The sequence below is a fragment of the Calliopsis andreniformis genome, chromosome 6 (genome assembly GCF_051401765.1).
Source record: "Calliopsis andreniformis isolate RMS-2024a chromosome 6, iyCalAndr_principal, whole genome shotgun sequence".
Lineage (NCBI taxonomy): Eukaryota > Metazoa > Arthropoda > Insecta > Hymenoptera > Andrenidae > Calliopsis > Calliopsis andreniformis.
Genome location: NC_135067.1, coordinates 18709515 through 18727267, shown reverse-complemented (window position 1 = coordinate 18727267; position 17753 = coordinate 18709515). Strand labels below are relative to the sequence as shown.

At 45.6% G+C, this 17753-nt stretch overlaps 1 protein-coding gene across 4 annotated transcripts in view; it reads right to left on the bottom strand.

Moving 5' to 3' along the window:
• Nucleotides 1-17753, bottom strand: part of LOC143180493 (putative receptor-type tyrosine-protein phosphatase mosPTP-1) — a 336896-nt gene that overhangs the window by 14286 nt on the left and 304857 nt on the right. For 3 of the 4 annotated variants that reach the window (XM_076380249.1, XM_076380251.1, XM_076380250.1), the window contains exons 5-6: nucleotides 8701-8888; nucleotides 8480-8594 (exon numbers count right to left, since the gene is read on the bottom strand). In XM_076380249.1, coding sequence (XP_076236364.1) covers nucleotides 8480-8594; nucleotides 8701-8888 — 303 coding nt within the window. Of the gene's footprint in view, nucleotides 1-1812; nucleotides 2139-8479; nucleotides 8595-8700; nucleotides 8889-17753 lie in introns of those variants that run through there. The other variant, XM_076380252.1, reaches the window with a different exon arrangement.

The window sequence follows — 17753 nt, the reverse complement described above, 5'->3', positions numbered from 1 at the left end:
GCTCGCTGCGAGTGAAACGAGATAATTCCAGTTCAGATTCTGTTGGGTGCTTCGGGTCTGCATTTCATATTGGGGGCGTATACTGTGACTTCCTTTTTGTTATTTTCAATCGAGGACTGTAATTATTACTTATGTAGTATTGTTTGCGGGTATATTTAGTAGGTAATGACGAAAAGAGATTGTCGAGTGTAGCACTCAATTTGTTGTGAAATGGAGTGAACACCTTATGAAATATTCACAGTTAAAGTTGTTCATTATATTTTGTTTTCTTGAAAGAATTGAGAATTTAAATTTCTAATAATTTGAATATTTGAAAATTTGAAAATTTGAAAATTTAAAAATTTGAAAATTTGAAAATTTGAAAATTTGAATATTTGAAAATTTGAACATTTGAAAATTTGAATATTTGAAAATTTGAAAATTTGAAAATTTGAATATTTGAAAATTTAAATATTTGAAAATTTGAATATTTGAAAACTTCCAGCTCTAAATCTCCCAACCAGGCAAGACGGTTGATTTATCCTCGAGAATATTCAATTTGCCAGTCATATTTTCTCCACAGTGTCGGTATCGATAAATCCACGAGCGTTAATCGTATCCATAAATTGTCCCCACTTTTGATACATCGAATGGGACATTCAGAGTGGCGCTTGGAGGGAGGTTCATTAAAAAGTCACAGATAATAAAACGTCCTATGGAGAGATTTTATTCGTCGTGACATTATTTCGCCCTCGTTTATTTATCGCTTCAAGGGAGTACATGCTGGATCAGCAACAGTGGCAATTAATCGGTTAAATTGCGCCCGTCTTGTATAACTCTTTCGCGCATTCAGTGTGTCTATGACCTCCCAGTGACTTCTGATGCTTGTCTTTCTTTTGTACTCGATGTAGGAAAGACGTTACATTATTAAAGATAAATGAAAGTACCAAGAGATATACGACTCGGACAGTTTTCTTTTCTTGAAGTCGTAGAAGAACGGAAGTTACCTAGACAAATAAGAAACACGGACAAGTAATCTTTGCTCTATTGACACGACGCGTGCAAAGATTGTGTCTGCCTCTTAAGCAAATTCTGTCGCTTATCTTAATCTATGGAAAATTCTGCTATGTTTCTTTTTGTTCTCAATTTGTCGGTGACACAGACAACCAAATTCCTGCAGCATTAACAAAGATTTTGTAAATGCAACTGAAGTACAAAAGTGAGTATATGTAATCTACAAGAATGAGATAGATGTATGAGAGGGGGTGACCAGAGTCCTTGTACTACTGCTTCCTCTACGCTTCATTCATACGAAATCCACGCAAATTTTTACTTTACAATAGAACGTGTGACGAAGCATAAGTTGTTTTGGACGAAGCTGTTACAAAGCCCTGATCAAGGGGCTTCCTAGTGACTAACAGCATGTTCCCAGACAGCTGGTGATCCACCAGCCCTACTGCTAAAATAATCACCAGAATATTTGAATATAGAAAACAGATTGAAATCGAGCGTTGAAAGAACACAATTTTCGTAGGGTTACTCGAGACCCTACCTGTTCGGTTCGCTAGTTCCCAACAATAGCGGCCACAGAGGGTCCTCAGGTACACCCCCACTCGCAAACTATAAACCCATAAACCGTCTGGATCCGAAAGACTCGCAGGTAATAACGACATTGCAGTCTGGTGCGCCTTTTGCTCTCGAAACGAAAACCGATTTCCAAGATCTCCAAGAAACATTGCGCTGCGACAACGCTCGAACAGTGCAAACACGCACGCTTTTGTTTCATCGTGGTCCCTGGTCAGAGGGAAGTTTCCGCTAATCGAATCGATTTACCTCGACAAATGTCGCTGTCGTTCTCCGTGGTGGAGATAGGCACCGTGTAGGTGGTCTGTTCGTAGGTCTGCTCTTCGGTCTGAGTGATCGGCTCCGCGAAGGCGAACAGGATCCGCAGCATGATAGCCACTGCAGCTGCGTCCATCCTCGTCACTCTTCCGGCCGATCTCGTCGCCCTCGCCCGTTTCATCCCTGCAACGGCACTCGTCGCGAACGCACACAGGGATACGCCGAACAACGGTCCGTCTTGCGAGCCGAGGGTCCGCGAAAGTCCATGCCGCGTTGGCCACGCAAACGGCTACGCCGCGGGCCCGAGCACCACGGGGTAGAACACTTTTCGTCGTCTCATATCGCGCAGGTTCGATCGGTCCCCGAACGATAAGAACGCCGTCGAGGATCGTTCCCAAAAAGGGGAGGACACGGTGGGCCTCTCTCACCGAGGAGCGATCATCCTTCGAGCGCTGCGCGGCGATGGCACGGGAACGCCGATCGGGCGGGTAATCGATTGGCTGCCGTGTCTCTGGGCCGCCTGGAGGAAAATGGGAAATTGTCGAGGAATATGTCGGGCAGCGAGGATCGAGGCTAACGAAGCGGCGATTGGATTCGCGCTGCATCCTAGCGGCCCGATATGTGTGCGTACCTCGTACGCGACGTGGACGGAATATTAAACGTGGCTTCGAGATCGAACGACCAGCCCAATTTGCTCTCCTCCCCCAGAATAGCTAAGCTGATTACTACCGTCGTTTTCCTGGATCGGGGGATGGGAATAAGTGACAAGAATGGGTTAGAGTCTGTTCGAGGACAGTTGTGGCTCGCGTTGTCCTAATTGCGACGTCGACCGCCTCAATTAGTCAGAATGATGGCCTCGATTGTTTCTCGTCGCCATACACACCGGGGCAGCGACAGCGCCGGTAGCAACAACGAAGACCGCCGCCAGCAACGAGCGCATCGGGCTCGCCGGCTGGCCAGCAATAATTACACGGCCCCTCTGGAATGGTTTAAAGCGGCTTCCCCTTATATTTTTAGTACGCGAGGGGACGCGCGGGCGTATGCCGCCACGACGGGTCGGGGATCGAGCGACGTTCGTTTCGCGCTTCCACAGAAAGAGTTGTCGAAAATCTCCTACTCCCTGGACGGGTCCCAGGGGTCAGAGATTCTCAACCTGGCAACTGTCACACGATCGATCGATTTCAAGTGGCTTATAGAGAGGGGAAACAACTTCACACGTTTTGAGAGTCCAGACAAGAGAGGTGAAAAATTGACGGTGTCTGGGGCTGGGGACATCGTTCAGAGAACCAAGTGCCTCTGTCTGAAGTGCCTCACCTTGGATTTAGAGTTGATATGAAAATCTAGGCTTTAGAAAGTTGTGGAAGGAGCTCTAAATATTGGGACTATTAGGAGTAGAGCTAGAAGTTGAATTTTCTGAGATAAGGATGATTACTCAGAAAGGCAGAGTAAAACTCATTAGTATTCTAAATGGGAGGTAATGTAACAATGACTTGAAGAGACAATAGTTGGAGTTCTGTCATTGTTACAGCAACTAATCGATATCTAACTTTCTAAAATGTTGCAGGTACAACATTTTCAACTTTAGAGCATTGGGGTAGCTCGATCCTATTGGACATCTGAGCCCTGGATCAACCATAATTCTCAATAATTTCTACAATCAGAGCTCTTCAAATCCATCTTGCGTGACAATCTAGAATTAACGCAGTAGTCAAAGAATAGTTAAATAATCGTCTTGTACGTAGTCTGATACTTTTGAATTTCCTTCCGTTCGCTGGGAAAATCGTCGCGTTTCGAACAAAGAGGGATTGTTTACTGCGGATTTAGTAGACAGCCCGAGCAAACGGATTGACGACTTGCAATTATGACTCAACGATTGCGATATTAACCGCAAGTTAACCAAGAACCGACCGCAACGGCGCTGCACGCGTGCACGAGCACACCGCGAGCCTTGACATTTATACGTCACGGAGAAACTCTTAGCGTTCATCCTAGTTGGCCAGAAAGTTGCTGGGGAGGTCGTGTTTCGACAAACGGATGATGAGGATAAACGCAGAAAAACACTTCCGGCGATGCAGACATGAAAATTCGAGTTCTACGATGAAAGATGACTCACATGCGCGTTGCACTCACGCGTCCATCTATATAGGGTGGGCCGTAATTTACAGGTAAATGGACTCAGTTTTATGGAGAATGGAGCACAGTACTACTCTCTAGGATGACCTCATTTCTGCATAATTAAGGAGTCATTGGTAGGTTCATCAGGTTTTATAGCTTATTTTCGCATAGGTGACTAGATATGGTCCCAAATTGTGACCTGAGCGAAAAATATCTTTTGCTCCAAAATGAAAAATTGCCAATTCGACCAATGGCAAGTCTGGAAAGAATACACAGGACCAATCATACTGCAGTATTTAAAAAATACCTAAAAGCATTTCCATAGCATCACCCACTGCTGCCGAATGATTAATCAAGGAAAGAGTTTAAGGAAACAAATCCAGATAAAACGTATACTTATACATATCTCACAACGGCCATCGTTTTCGTGTGAATTTCCTATGGAACTGGTTCTCACGAATTGTGATACACCCTATAGGTACGCGTTCTCATTAAAAGCGCGTTGCTCGTAAATGTTGCGTTTCTCGCCCGACGACTGACGACCTATCGACGATTTCCTGGCGACTTCCGTTTCACGAGAAGGACGTCAGGACAGGGATAGAGAGAGACGACGGCTGCTTCCGATTCCAATATCCCTCGCGACGAGAAATATCCAATTCCACGACGATGAGTCGGAAAGCTTGCGTCGAACTCGCTCCGAGTCGTACTATGCACCGATGCATTTGCATAGGTCGGCCGCATCGGTGACACCGTGTCGCGTGGGATCGCGGCGATCGACAGGACTGAGGACTGATCGATTCCCTCTGCGAGACGTCGCTCTTTCCGCGGTCAGATTCGAGGGGTGTTGCCCTTTGTCGATCGTCCTCTGTCAATGCACCGGGGATGCCAGTTATTTCGATCGAATTTCCTCGAGTCTCGGGGAGGGGGAACTTACGAGGTCAACCCTTTCGGCGGTGAGATTCAAACGTGCACCGTATACAGCTGCGCACAGAAATCTTCTGGCAAACTAAACGAAGGCGTTTACGAGTTCGTCGCGCCGAAAAGGTTAAATTCCATTCCTGACCGTCGTCAACAAGAGTCGATAAGGTAGACAGCTCCGAATACGTTGCAGAGGCAATTGCCATCGAAACGAGTGACACTGACGTTGGAGCACGCCGCGTTCCCATTAAAGTTTCACAAGAAACAAATACGCCGCGAATCAGCTCGATCTTGCACAGTGTCGACGCGCTTCGCGAAAACAGGAAAGAGCAGACACTCTAAGAAAGGCCAGTGTTAGGAGAAGCGGGGAGGGAGCAGAGTGGTCTGTGCAAGGGCACTGGGCTCGATTCGATCCTCGCGAGGACACTTTCTTAACCGACGAGAGTGATTTCGGCACCGCGCGGAGAACCCTTCACGCCATATCGACCCTTCGAGCCACGATTCCGCCCACGTCGAACACGTACACGCCGGGACCCACGTACCGGCTCGATCATTACCACGCGATTCCAGGAGCGTTTCGCGTATCCCTTCGGGGGCGAGGAAAGCGGTCCCCGACCGGAAGTGGAGCGATGCTGGGCGCCGCGAACCACTGCAAACTTTCTCACACTAGGCGTCACTCGCGGCGGGGAGGAGGCGTTGCTCGCGCGACGGATCAAACGCCATTTCGAGCGAAACACCGATTGACGTTGATCTGGCGGCTCTCGGAGCGCGGACGAACTCGCTCGGGCTGACTATCTCGCGAGCAGCAGAGCCGCGGAGGAGCGTTGCGATCCCGCGAAAGTGACACAACGCACTGCCCTCCGCGAGTAACACGTACACTCACGCACAGGGCCCGCTCCCACGAGCTCCGCGCGCACACCGACACAGAAGCGTTCTCTCGCGCGCGTACGGTAAAGCCGTGACTCCGGCGGCTGCCTCTGCACGCTCGCTTCTCCGACTTGCCTCCAGTTGGGAAGAGGGAACAGCCGGACGAACGGACGGACAGGCGTACAGAGAGAGGGAGAGAAACTCACGCTGTGCACACGCTCGAGCACCGGCTGCTTCTCTCTGTGCCAGAGACCGTGCAACGTGTACGTACGAGAGGGATGGAGCACGCCGGCGAGTGTGTGCGAGCACTCGCGCGCGCGCGTTCAGGCACACCGACGAGGGGCGCCCGCGCGCACACAGCCGCAGAAGAGTGGCTGACAAGCCGGCGGCGTATACACGTGCGCCAGGAAATGTGCGTGAGAGAAAGAAAGGCAGAAACTGCGGAGGGGCGAAGGGCGAGATAGGGGGGGTAGAGACACGTTACTCACACAGTGCCGGCTGTGTTTAACGTGTCGCTCGTGTGGCTGCAACGCGTTTCCCTCGGCTGCTCCCCGCTTATCGCGTCTTCTTCACGCCGAGGCGAGAGGCGAGAGACTTTTGTCCGTGTCGCGTTCGCCACGTACCGCGACACTCTCTTCCCTCGAGGAGCCGCCGCACGATGGAGTGAAAAATCGTGGAAAATCGATCGGAGGAGAGGCGCGCCGGTGGCGACGACCGAAACGGCGTGGCTGTCCCCCTTCGTCCCTCTGTCTTTCTTTCTCCAGCCCGCCGACGATTATCTCCGTTCCTCTTTCTATCTCTGCGACTCCCTGCTTTCGTCTCCGTTCCTCTGCCCACGTGTGCGTCCGTCCCCCTCGCTCTTTATTTTCCCTCCCCTCCTTCTTTCTCTCGCTCGCAATATTGTCTGCCCCGCTGTCTCCGCTATCCTCGTCCCCGACGCGACCCCCTTCACGCTGTCTTTGTCCGCCACGGTCCCTGCCCTGTGCCAACGTATGGATTTTCGGGTAGCCCGGGAAGGGAAATTCGGCGAGGGCGATCCTCTCGTTGGGATGAGGCGACGAGGACGCCGTCCCAGTGATTCATAGAACGTCGGACAGGCCTCTGAAAAACGCGCGGACGGCCATGAAAATCCCAACCATGCCCTACCCCTGCAGCGAAACGGCCGAGCACACAGCGACAGCCGCTCTCATGGACGATGGAGAAGAGCAGCTGGATACCTGCTGGCGAGCGGGCCTTTCAGGGACGTAGGAGGCGATCTCCGTACCACGTGGCCGTAACTGTCATTGCTGGAGACGTGATTCGAGTGCAGAGTATCTCATTGCGATCTTCCACGGCGGCCGATAAGAATCTCCCGTGAAACAGTGTCATTAGGACGCTCATCGGCGCTGTGATCTGCGCGTCGATTTCCGCGCAGATGTCGCCCCCGTCGAGACGCTCGGTTTCTCCGCTTTCGAATGGACCTCTCGCATCCGTAATATTCCGAGCGATCGAATTTTACGGAGGCTCGGACGAACGACGGCTCCCTTCCTGAGTCTTTGTTCCGTGTTCTCACGTCGCTCGCGGGAACAATGAAGGGGCCAGCGAGGAACAAAGCGATGCTGCGAGTCAGCGGGATCGCGATACGGTGTTCGGTAATTGGGTGTATCAGCGGGCACGATGGAGGTTCAGATTGATAAGGCTCTCGTCGGTCGAAACGGTTGGTCGCGTTAGATTAGGAGAACCAGGACGTTTTTCTGGTTTCGCGCGAGAGTCGGGGAAGGGCTGGTTAGAGGCAAATTTGGGGCGAGAGCTGAGAGATTCATCGAGGCCAAGCGCGGCCCGTGACACAGCTACCGGGGGCATGCTTGGGTAGGGGGGCAAAGTTGAAGTTAAATCAGGGACACGGAGAGACGCATGGAGCTGTCAGAAAAGGCAAAAAGAGGCCCGATCGTGACCGAAATAGAGGCGGTTTGCATAAAGTTGCTGATGTATTAGCGCTCGCCTTTGTAGTGCTCCGCGCATGGAGCACCGCCACTGACGTACGAGGAATTTAAATGATATCATTGGCTGCGCCAGTTATGGAAAGATCGTGCCGCTGTTTCACGGACGTTGCAGACCCTATCTGTCGCGTAATCGGTGAATTTGCTTTGGCAGAGGTGATTAAGAGTAATGCGCTACTTCTGATGGGGTAATTGAATTATTCGGACCTTCCAGGAACGTTTTAGGAAGGCTGTAAACTGATTCGAGAGCGGCCACCTTTTCCTCGTTCCATGTAAGGTAACTTTTTACTCGCCGGAGATAAAAAAAGTCGTGATCTCGATATGGGCTCCGTAACAACACGTGCAAGGGAGTTGATAAATCCTTATCATTCGACTGTAAACCGAGAACTACATGACATCTGGCGAAAGACCAATCAAATTTAACGACTCCCTTATTCATGTGCTGGTTACAACTTTATACCTCTTGTTGATAGCTTCTCGAATAGTTTTATTTTTCTTAAAATTGTACTTTCTACAAATTTAATCTCTCCTTGAATAACCTTTTTAGGAGGAATTGCTCGTGATTTCTCTTCCAACTTTTTTAACGATTGTTGGTAAATGTGCGATCGTGCAGGAATCTTCCTACTCGAACTCGGTTAAAGTAGATATCGTCGAAGTTTCGTTTATCGACCGAGGGTACGAGAAAAATTACTGTGCCTTCCTGTTTTATCGATGGATCGAGCTTTAAGCGCCAATATTTGAAAGCGCGTCGAGAGTAGAATATCAGAACAATAACTCACCTCCTTCATCCGTCATCACAGAAACGGTCGTTGCAGGTCCGTGTCCAGCTGGATTGAAAACTTGCAACGAGACTAGGTACTGTGTATACGTCTCCAAATTGTGGATGCTGTGATTCTGTAATGGAAATGAGAAAGCGATGTTACATTACGGGAAATGGAGGCGGAACACCGAATACAACACACAAAAAAGAAAGATTGAAACGCATTCTTACGTAACTTACGTCAACAGCCGGGTCACGTATGTATATAGTTTTTACTTCCATATGTGTCTTATCTCTTGGTCTATATCCAATTTTATACCCTAAAAATTCTCCGTGAATCGTGTCCCTACTTGGTGCCTTCCACGCTAGGAAAATCGACGTGGCTGATGTGTTGTACGCGCTGGTAATTATAGGCTTGCCATCAGGAACTGAAACGTAACGAAGAAAAATTAGGATAATCATCCTACTGGAAAGAGAAATGTGTAGTTAGTGGCTAGTTGAATGGGGTACAAAATTGTAATAAAATAGGGGATAAAGACAGTTTATGAGGGGTGCATTCTGATTATATTTTCTCATCGAAACTCTATATATGAGACACCTACTTTCAATCATACTAATTAAGGAATGAGTTTCCTCTGGCTTGAGTTTCCATAATTATACAACTAACAGTAATGGCATTCAGATTTTCGATGCAGCTTCCTCTATCGCGCCAATGATCGCATAGCCCGCCCTTAGCTTGAACAAACAACGACGAGCCCTTTTTCACCCCTGTTCTCCTTTCAACCCGGTTTTGTCAATCCTCGCCAGGGGAAGCGTTACTTCAGCGAAATGCCTTGTCGCTAAGGATTAAAGATCGACGTCAAGGGACAGCTGAAGTCCTGAAAGGCGGATCTATCTTCGAGGCGAAAAGCGGGCGATTATCGATTGCATTACCTTCTCTGTTCGGGTGGGTAAAGGGCCTCTCTCTCTCGAAGTTGCAATGAGTAACGCGCGATGAATGGATGCAAACGCTGAGAAGCGTCGAAGCGAGTGGATTAACACGAGTGCCATCGAACTTGTTTTTTATTCAGGAACGTAAAAAATATTTCCAACGATTGTTTGACGATCCGAGCGCAATAAATATATCGTCCAGATCGCATTTGTTTTTTTGTCGAACGAATAAGCATGCTTAAATGCGCTTCCATTATTCCCAGTCGGGAAAAGCGTTTCGATGGATTGTTTCGTGCAATATTTTCGACAATTGATAGCTCTCGACGCGTTTTAAAACGTGTACGTGTATAATTCAATTTTTTCTCTGGCTAATTGAATTTTATCAGGCGATCGACGGTACCGATGGAAGCGCCACGGTAATGGTTAATGATGACGATCATTTGCGTAGGAATCCGATACGATCGATCTCGTTTTACTTGTTCTAAATAAATAGCCATTTAAAATAAACTTTGTTTTTTGGAGCTACTGTATCACTAGTGGTAACTTCATTATAATAGGAGACACATCTCGACTATCAGAAATACCACAGGGTCGTGTCCTTTATTGAAATAGTATTTTGTAGTAGATAGAATTAAAAATACGCGCTATTATACAGGTATATAGCAAATATTAATATTGATTACTTTCAAAACTTGGAAATTAGAGCTGACACGATGAGAGCCGCAGTATACATCTAAAAGAGCCATATTTGGCTTACTAACCCTATTTGGCTGTCCTTGTTACATGGTACACCAAATATCTCTATATCTCTTTAATTAGCGAACGAAATCATACATGTGATCTGTTCCTATCGAAAGTTCATTCCCTAGAACTAATATTATTCGGGAAGATCAGCTTTACTCGAGGACGAAGACTCCAACATTCCCTTCAGAAGGCTTCCTTACAAAATAATTAGCTTTCGCGAAAGTTCGCGTTATCGCGCGGCAATGTTCTCGCAGAAACTCGGCTAACTCGTAGCCAAGGAAAGGCACGGGAACGAGGGATTGTTATAGAAATAATTTCAAGACGTTTAATGCGCGTCACGCGTCGCCCTCGAGGAGGGAGTTGACACGAACTTCCGTCGGCTCGTTAATAGCCGCACAAAGCGTTCTCCTCGCAGAGCGACGATGACCGCCGCGAAAATAAAGCATTAATGCAGCGGAGAGGAGACGTGGAGGAGGGGCGTGTCGCGAATGAAAGTCCCCGAGTAATTAATGCGCGGAGCATCGCGACTCAAACTTCGAACGAGGCTATTCGCGCGAATAATTGCGCGCAACGACGATTAGCGAGTTGACGGAGAGGCGGAGACAAATTGCTCGAACGAATCGCGTCCAGAGTTATCCTTTCGACCGAGTTTCGGCCGAGCTCCGTTGCTTCTGGCCGAGGAAATCATAGGGTGCTGTTGACGAGATTAAGAGGTAGCGTCGAAGTGACGGTCTAAAGAATGGGGCAATTTTTGAGAATGGTTATGGCTAAATTATTCCGTGTAACGACTTGAGAAAGAACTCCTCCACTGGCGAGGAAAATACCTGATTAACATTCTACCATGATGGCTTATTGAAATTTCAAATTTCAGAGTATCCACTTTTTGGGAAGTAGCGTTCAATATTTTCGATATTGCATGGTTTAATTTAGAACTCCTCAGTTGGATAAAAAAAGGCATTACTAAGGTAAATTTATAGTTTTGGAATTTAATTTAAAATGACGTGAAACCGTCTGGCGGGAGCTATTGAAAATTCCTGCAGAATAATGAACAAAAGTGAAGTGGTAGCAGTATCAAACCGCTGGTTCGCGGGAGCATTAATTGGAGGTGTAATTGCAGCTGTAGCGGCAAACGGAGTCATAATGAAACACACAAAGTTCAGAATTATTTTCAGTCACTTAATTTGACTGAGTAAACTTTCTTCTGCTTTCTTCTTATTTACACATGGACTGGTACGGAAGGTCCGGGTAATTTTTTTGGTTAGTTCTGCCAGTGTCGGTTTTCATTCTGGTGCTCTCCTGTTGCGCAATTATTCATAAGCCTCTGGACAGTGTTTTGTTTCAGCGTCTCGTGACGGATATTAATTGCGCGAATGTTAGTTCCCGCTCGCCTCGTTGTTTTTTCGGGTATCTTCATTAAGCGGTCGACAATCGTATAGCAGAATCATAACTCTTACAATTACATCATGTGAAAACATTCTGGTATTTCATTAAATGAAATATTGTCGTCTGTAGTCCATATTAATAAATAGCATAGTTGCTATATTTTCCATCTTGCTATTAATTTAAATTACATTTTTCATGAGAAGATTCTAGTTTAGAACTAAAATATCGTAATATTCTAGCAGAAGAAGAGAAGATTGAATTCTATTACGTAAATAAGCATAAATTCGTATTCTAAGGGGAATAAGTAGTACCGATGTCAGACAGGATCATTTCGAAAGCACCTTCTACTGTGGTCCAAGGTTTATAGAAAAACGTCGACATCATTTATCACTCTGCTCTCGTCTGGTTTTCATCCTCTGCCAGACCCCATTATTTCCTCGTGACGACAGCCAATTAACGAAACAACTGGAATTATTAACGCGTGGCTGGAGACATTGTGGCGGGTCAAGCATTACGGGAATACGCGAGCCGCGATAAGTCTTTCACGCGTTTCCGGCTGGCTACTTCGCCCGAGTAATTTAGCGTCGTAATAAATGCGAGATCTGCTTTTTTACCGACTCTAAATCTGCGTGAAGTTATTATGATCCTTACTGGGCCGCGTTTATGATGGTCACCGCTTCTGGCTTTATCGTCGCGCGATAAAATTACGCGAGCCCTGATTTCTCGCGGAATTGCCTTTATTGCGATGATACTTTAAGCGGGGAAGTCAATTTTAACACGTGATTCTTTGCTGAAAACTATTATGTGCTAGATTTTTATTTGAGGATTCGAGGAAAACGAAAAAAGTTTCTTTGAATTTCTGTTGAAAGTTGTCTATGTAGTGCATTTTTCAAACTCGTTCCAGTCGTCTCAGTTCCTGAATTTCACTCCCTAAAACCAACTATCTCTATGCAATAGTAGAATCAGAATCTACATTCAACACGAGCATTAGCATTGATTTATACTACTTGTATGCAAAAAACGACCACAACTTGCCACCATTTCTTGCGAAAGTGACATTAACCAACCAAAAGTGAACAACCATGCACTAGTTACATGACATCCCGCTGCTTCCACCAAAAGAAACCTAATTCAATACATTCGAAACAATAAAAAGTATCACGTGCTCGCAGGAAGGACTATAAACTAAATATACAGGGTGTATCCCCGCGATAAAAACGGCGCTATTTTACAAATTACATCTTCCACGGCGTAAAAAGAAGTCGAAGGCAAAGGGAAGAAATTTCCAGGATCCCCTACCAGACCCTAAGGGAAATAAAAACTGAAGCCACGAGACGCCTACCACCTTGGCGTTCAACTTTATAACTTATCGTGATTACTGGTCCAGCAGGTCACGATATTACCAAAAATAACGCCCCGCTTGTTCACGAAGCCTCCAATTTTCGCGCAGAGCCAGAGAAAACGAACTGACTTACCACCCCCACGTGTGTGCACCCCGACACGTCTGTCCCGATGGCTAATTGGCGGCTCTGTTACGGGGTACATTTATGGGAGGATAGGCGAACGACCTCCGGAAACGGGAACGAGAATCCGTGTCCGTATTGGCCCGAGTGAATGTGGTAGAAGTTTCGTTGGTGTCCTATTGATCTGGCAGAGACAGAGAAAAAGGAGGCTCGAGAGAGGGTGGAGGACGAAGCAGGCCGCGTTTTCATTTAAGCCACCGAGAATTCCTGTGCAGCGTCAGTAACTTAACCGCGCGATTTTGGCCACTGTTCACGAGCCGTTATCCTCGAATTAGGGTCGCAAATCGACGTATGGCCGCGATAAATTGCGCCGACACTGGCGCGGAATGTATTTGCGCTCGATTGTTGACGCGTTATCAGTCGATCGTCCATCTGTGCATAGGGTTTCATTCGTTTCATTTCAGTCCATTGTCGAGGTCGATTGAAATATCTGAATGACTCGCGGGTTTCGCGATGAACACGGTGAAAGCATCACGTGAAGCGTTACATCGCTTTTTTTACGTAACTCTTAGGTTGCGTTTATAGTAGGGGACTTTGGCCTCGAGTCAATGAATAAAAAAAATTGTCTTTGCTTTATTATTTTTTCAGTTTTCATGGCCTGTGAAAAATCACAGGACAAATTTTATTCACCCAATTGTGGGGTATATATCCATTTTATAATCAACTGTATTCAGGAAATTGACAGTCAATTTAGAGTCGTCAAAGCAGCCTCAAAATTTAATCGCTACTATTATTTCCACTGTAATAGCCAATAGAAGTTTCGACAGGTGGATAAAGTACGTGAATTGACGTTGTTTGTTGGCCAACGAGAGCGGATTAAAAGTGTATACTTGCAGCGTTGTTGTGCAAGTTAAGCAAGGAGGGATAGGAAAAAAAGTTTCATAGTATCTCATTAACGACTGCAAAGGGGAGAAACGTTTACTGCCAGCAGAATTAATTATTCTCTGAAGGCGTATCTATTTGCGGGGAGAGATTAAAGCACCCCAGCGGTCGAAGATCAAAGAACCTTCTTGTGAACTCGTAGAAATGTTATTAAAAAGAAGGGAAGACGCAACTATAAATGCGTTTACTTAGTGCTATCTAAAAAAGATTGACCTAAATAATGAGACTGCGCAAGGCTGATATTAATGTCGCTGTTTCTCCTAGCTCGTTTCGCGTTTCTGTTCAATCTCTCCCTATCTCCCCACCCTCTCCGTCTCTCTATTTACCTTTTAGCGTTCATCGACGAGCGTACGGTTGGTATTGACAGTATTAAACACACACGCGCCTATTAATTGCCTGTTTATTACCCTGATAGCTGCCATTATCTCGTTATTACGGGAGAATTATCGTCGTCGAGTGGGGCTTTTTCCTCCCCTGTACGTCGAAACATCGTATCCGCTTATATTCACCGTATTTGCTTTATTGTTGTCTGACTAATAGGAGTCACGTTCACGCCAGTGAAAGTTTCGGATCTTCCTCAGCCTTCGCCCGAAGGTTGCATCGATTTGAATTTTCGAAATTAGTGCTTAGTGGTCACCGATTGCTCTTCTGTATTCTACATGTTTGGCTTACTTGAGTAAATTAGTTCAATGACTGATTGAATGTTATGTCATCAGTGGATGATATTTCATATTAGATTCGGAAAGAAGAGTCTGTCAATAACCTGTATAATTTTAATTGATATTACATCTAGATATGATTCTGTAAATTTTTTTCGTATGACGTGGTTGTATAATATAAATTAATGAATGAATATTATTACATCATAGAATACGAACTCTTATCTATGTCCATGATTCGTTTCATTTTCGAAAAATTCATTCGACCGTGTCACCAGGAAGCTGCTCTCTTATGACTGACACATTGCTCGCTATCGACCAAAGGGTTGTCATCCCATTTCAAGAATGAGTGTAATGCGTTTCTGAAAGACTTCATCCATTCTGAGATAGAGATGTCACAGCTGTCACGACGATTCAACTTCACAGATAGAACGATCGAGTTACAATTACAGTTATCGGTATGGATGATATACTTTTCCAAATTCAACAATATACATTGGAAGAATTCAATATTTTGAGCGGAGTGGAAGCATAAATTATTCATTCTGTCATCAAAGTCAATAATTTCCGCCTGCGTTTTAATGCAATATTCAAATTGTATCTTTTGCTACACATATAGTCCGCGAACTGCAGTTATTATTTCAAAAAATAAGATACCCCTGTTCCCGCCTATCCTACAGCAATTTTGATATTTTTTCATATTTTTTAGCAGCGAAGCTACCAGCGTGTCAATGTTTTGCTCGATCGTGTGACGTTATTGTTGACAGTTCTCTGTGAAAACGGCATTTAAACATCGCTTCTGATCCCGTTTATCGGAAAAAGCGACGAAGGGGGAAAACTGCAAGAGCGGAGAAAAACGAGTCGGTGCAATATCGTGAAACGAATATAATCGCGTTCGATTTAACAACTCGTAACGTTACTCGTTCGCTTCCTTTTTTTTCTCTTCATCTCTCCGGTGGCCAGCGGTGCCACTGACGCTAGCTGGTATTTAAATTAGTTATTGACACGAGTTCGAGCGAGGCCAATCGTTCCCCCGATGCGGGCCAGCCTTGATAACTAGATAATTATTCCTATCTCGCGTGCTACCATAATGAACCCGCCGCTGGCGCACGAGTTTATGTATTTAATAGCCACCGATTCGACGCTCTGCGACAACGATGCTCCTATAATCGGGCCTGCATAGATTCAGCCGATCCCCTGAAAACATGGGACGAGATCTCAAATCGCGTTCATTCGCGCCCGTATTTGGCGGCGAGTCAAATGTGTCCTCATTTTTTTCTCGCTTTGAATCGAACGCCTATTTCGCGGTCAATTAATTTTGAGACACCTGCTGCATTGTTATCGGATAATCTATAGTAAGCTTCAGTTTTATGAATTCGGAAGAATAGTTGTGGAGCGGAGAACAAAATTTGGCAAATTATTTGTTAGAAGTTATTTACTATATAATGTGTAATATTTTACTAGTATCTAAAAAGGGCAAGTTGAGTAAGTACACCTCTGGTCTACTATTTCGAAGAATTTGGTTATTAATAGTTAAATATGGAAATGATAGCCACAAATTTTAGGCAGTAAAATGAAATAATACGAGGCAAATGGGAGCGAGTCATTAGCGCTATATACATATATGTATAAATATTAATACTACCATTTAGTTTGGATTTTCTCTGTTTCATATTTTTGCAGAAATATTATTAATGACGAGAAGCCATGTTTGAGCAAATTCAGATATCGCGGCGTCTATTGCGTTGTAATATATTTATCACTTTTTTTGTTATTATTGGGATTACCCACACCCGCTGGGGGATAAATTATTCAAGTAATACGATATCAATCACTGATTCCGATGGTAACGATGTAACTCGATATTTGGTCTAGCGATACTGTTAAATTCGCCGATTTTCATGCATTGAATTTTCCTCACAATAGGGCATGGTTGAACTAATTCATTATGTTTAGGAAATTGTTAGTGCAGAAATATGTTATGTTATTTAATAATCAATCTTCGATAATTGATGGAGCTTAAATGATATTTAACAGGATGTACTGAGTAATGTTTTGGTACATTTTTAGATGATAAATGTGTACGTGATTATACGTATTTTGATATTTAAGCGGAAAAGGCATATAACTGGAAAGGATACCGAGACATAATATATACGTACAAAAACTGTATAGTATTATTTGCAATAAATATTGCCTGGGGATTTCTCTATTTAAAAAGGCAGAGGGAAGAAAGTGGAAGCAAAGAGGGGAACAGGGGAAGAAATAAGGAGAAGAGGGACAGAAGAGTGATAATTGTAACAAGACCGAGAGTGGGTGAAATGAACAGGTGGAGGGGTATAACTGTGGTAGAAGAAAGGAAGTAAAGAAAAGGAAAAGAGTCAGGTGGAGGTATAGGAGCTAAGGAGACAGAAGGGGTAGAAGACTAAGTTGAGTCTGAAGATGATGGAGGAGTTCAGTCTCCGAGGTGTAGAATCATCCCTATTAGTCATCTTCCCCTGACAATTTTTTAACTACAGAACTATGTAGATTAATAAATACCATCCTCTTTAGCTTCTCCTCAATCATTCGCTCATCTAAACCCTGAGAAAGTAATTCCTCTCACGAGCCATCTACGAGAAACGCACTACTTGTTAGAGACGCAGGAGAATCTAGGTCGTGCAAGTTCTCTCGCAACCATCGGCGTCTTTGTCATCGTCGTGGCGCAAAGTTTGCCAAGCGTCGTGGGTATACAGCGGGCGTCGGCCAATCCCGGCGGCGTTGACAGAATTTATAGGGCTCGACGCGGCCTGCTCAACCCATTTTCCAGGCTGGCCGAGCGAGAAAGACAAACGGAGAGTGAAAACTAGCCGGACCGCTCGAGTTAAGCGTGGCTGTACACTGCTCCTTCCTGCGCAACAATTAGCACCTCTTTAGCTAGCTGCACCCTCTTGCAATGCTCCCTCGCCGTGGAAAATCGGCTGTGTTGGCCATTCTTCTTACCCTCTCCCTTCCACCACCCTCCGACTTCGTGCTCCGACCTTTATTCCCAGAATCGGAACGTCTGTTTTCGTGGGGCCTGCGAATATCGCCCACTGGGGACTCGTTGCTAGACCCTGACTCGATTTCAGGTGGGTTATCATCCCCCACAGTGGTTTCATTCACTGACGCCTCGAGGTCTTCGGGGGTTGAT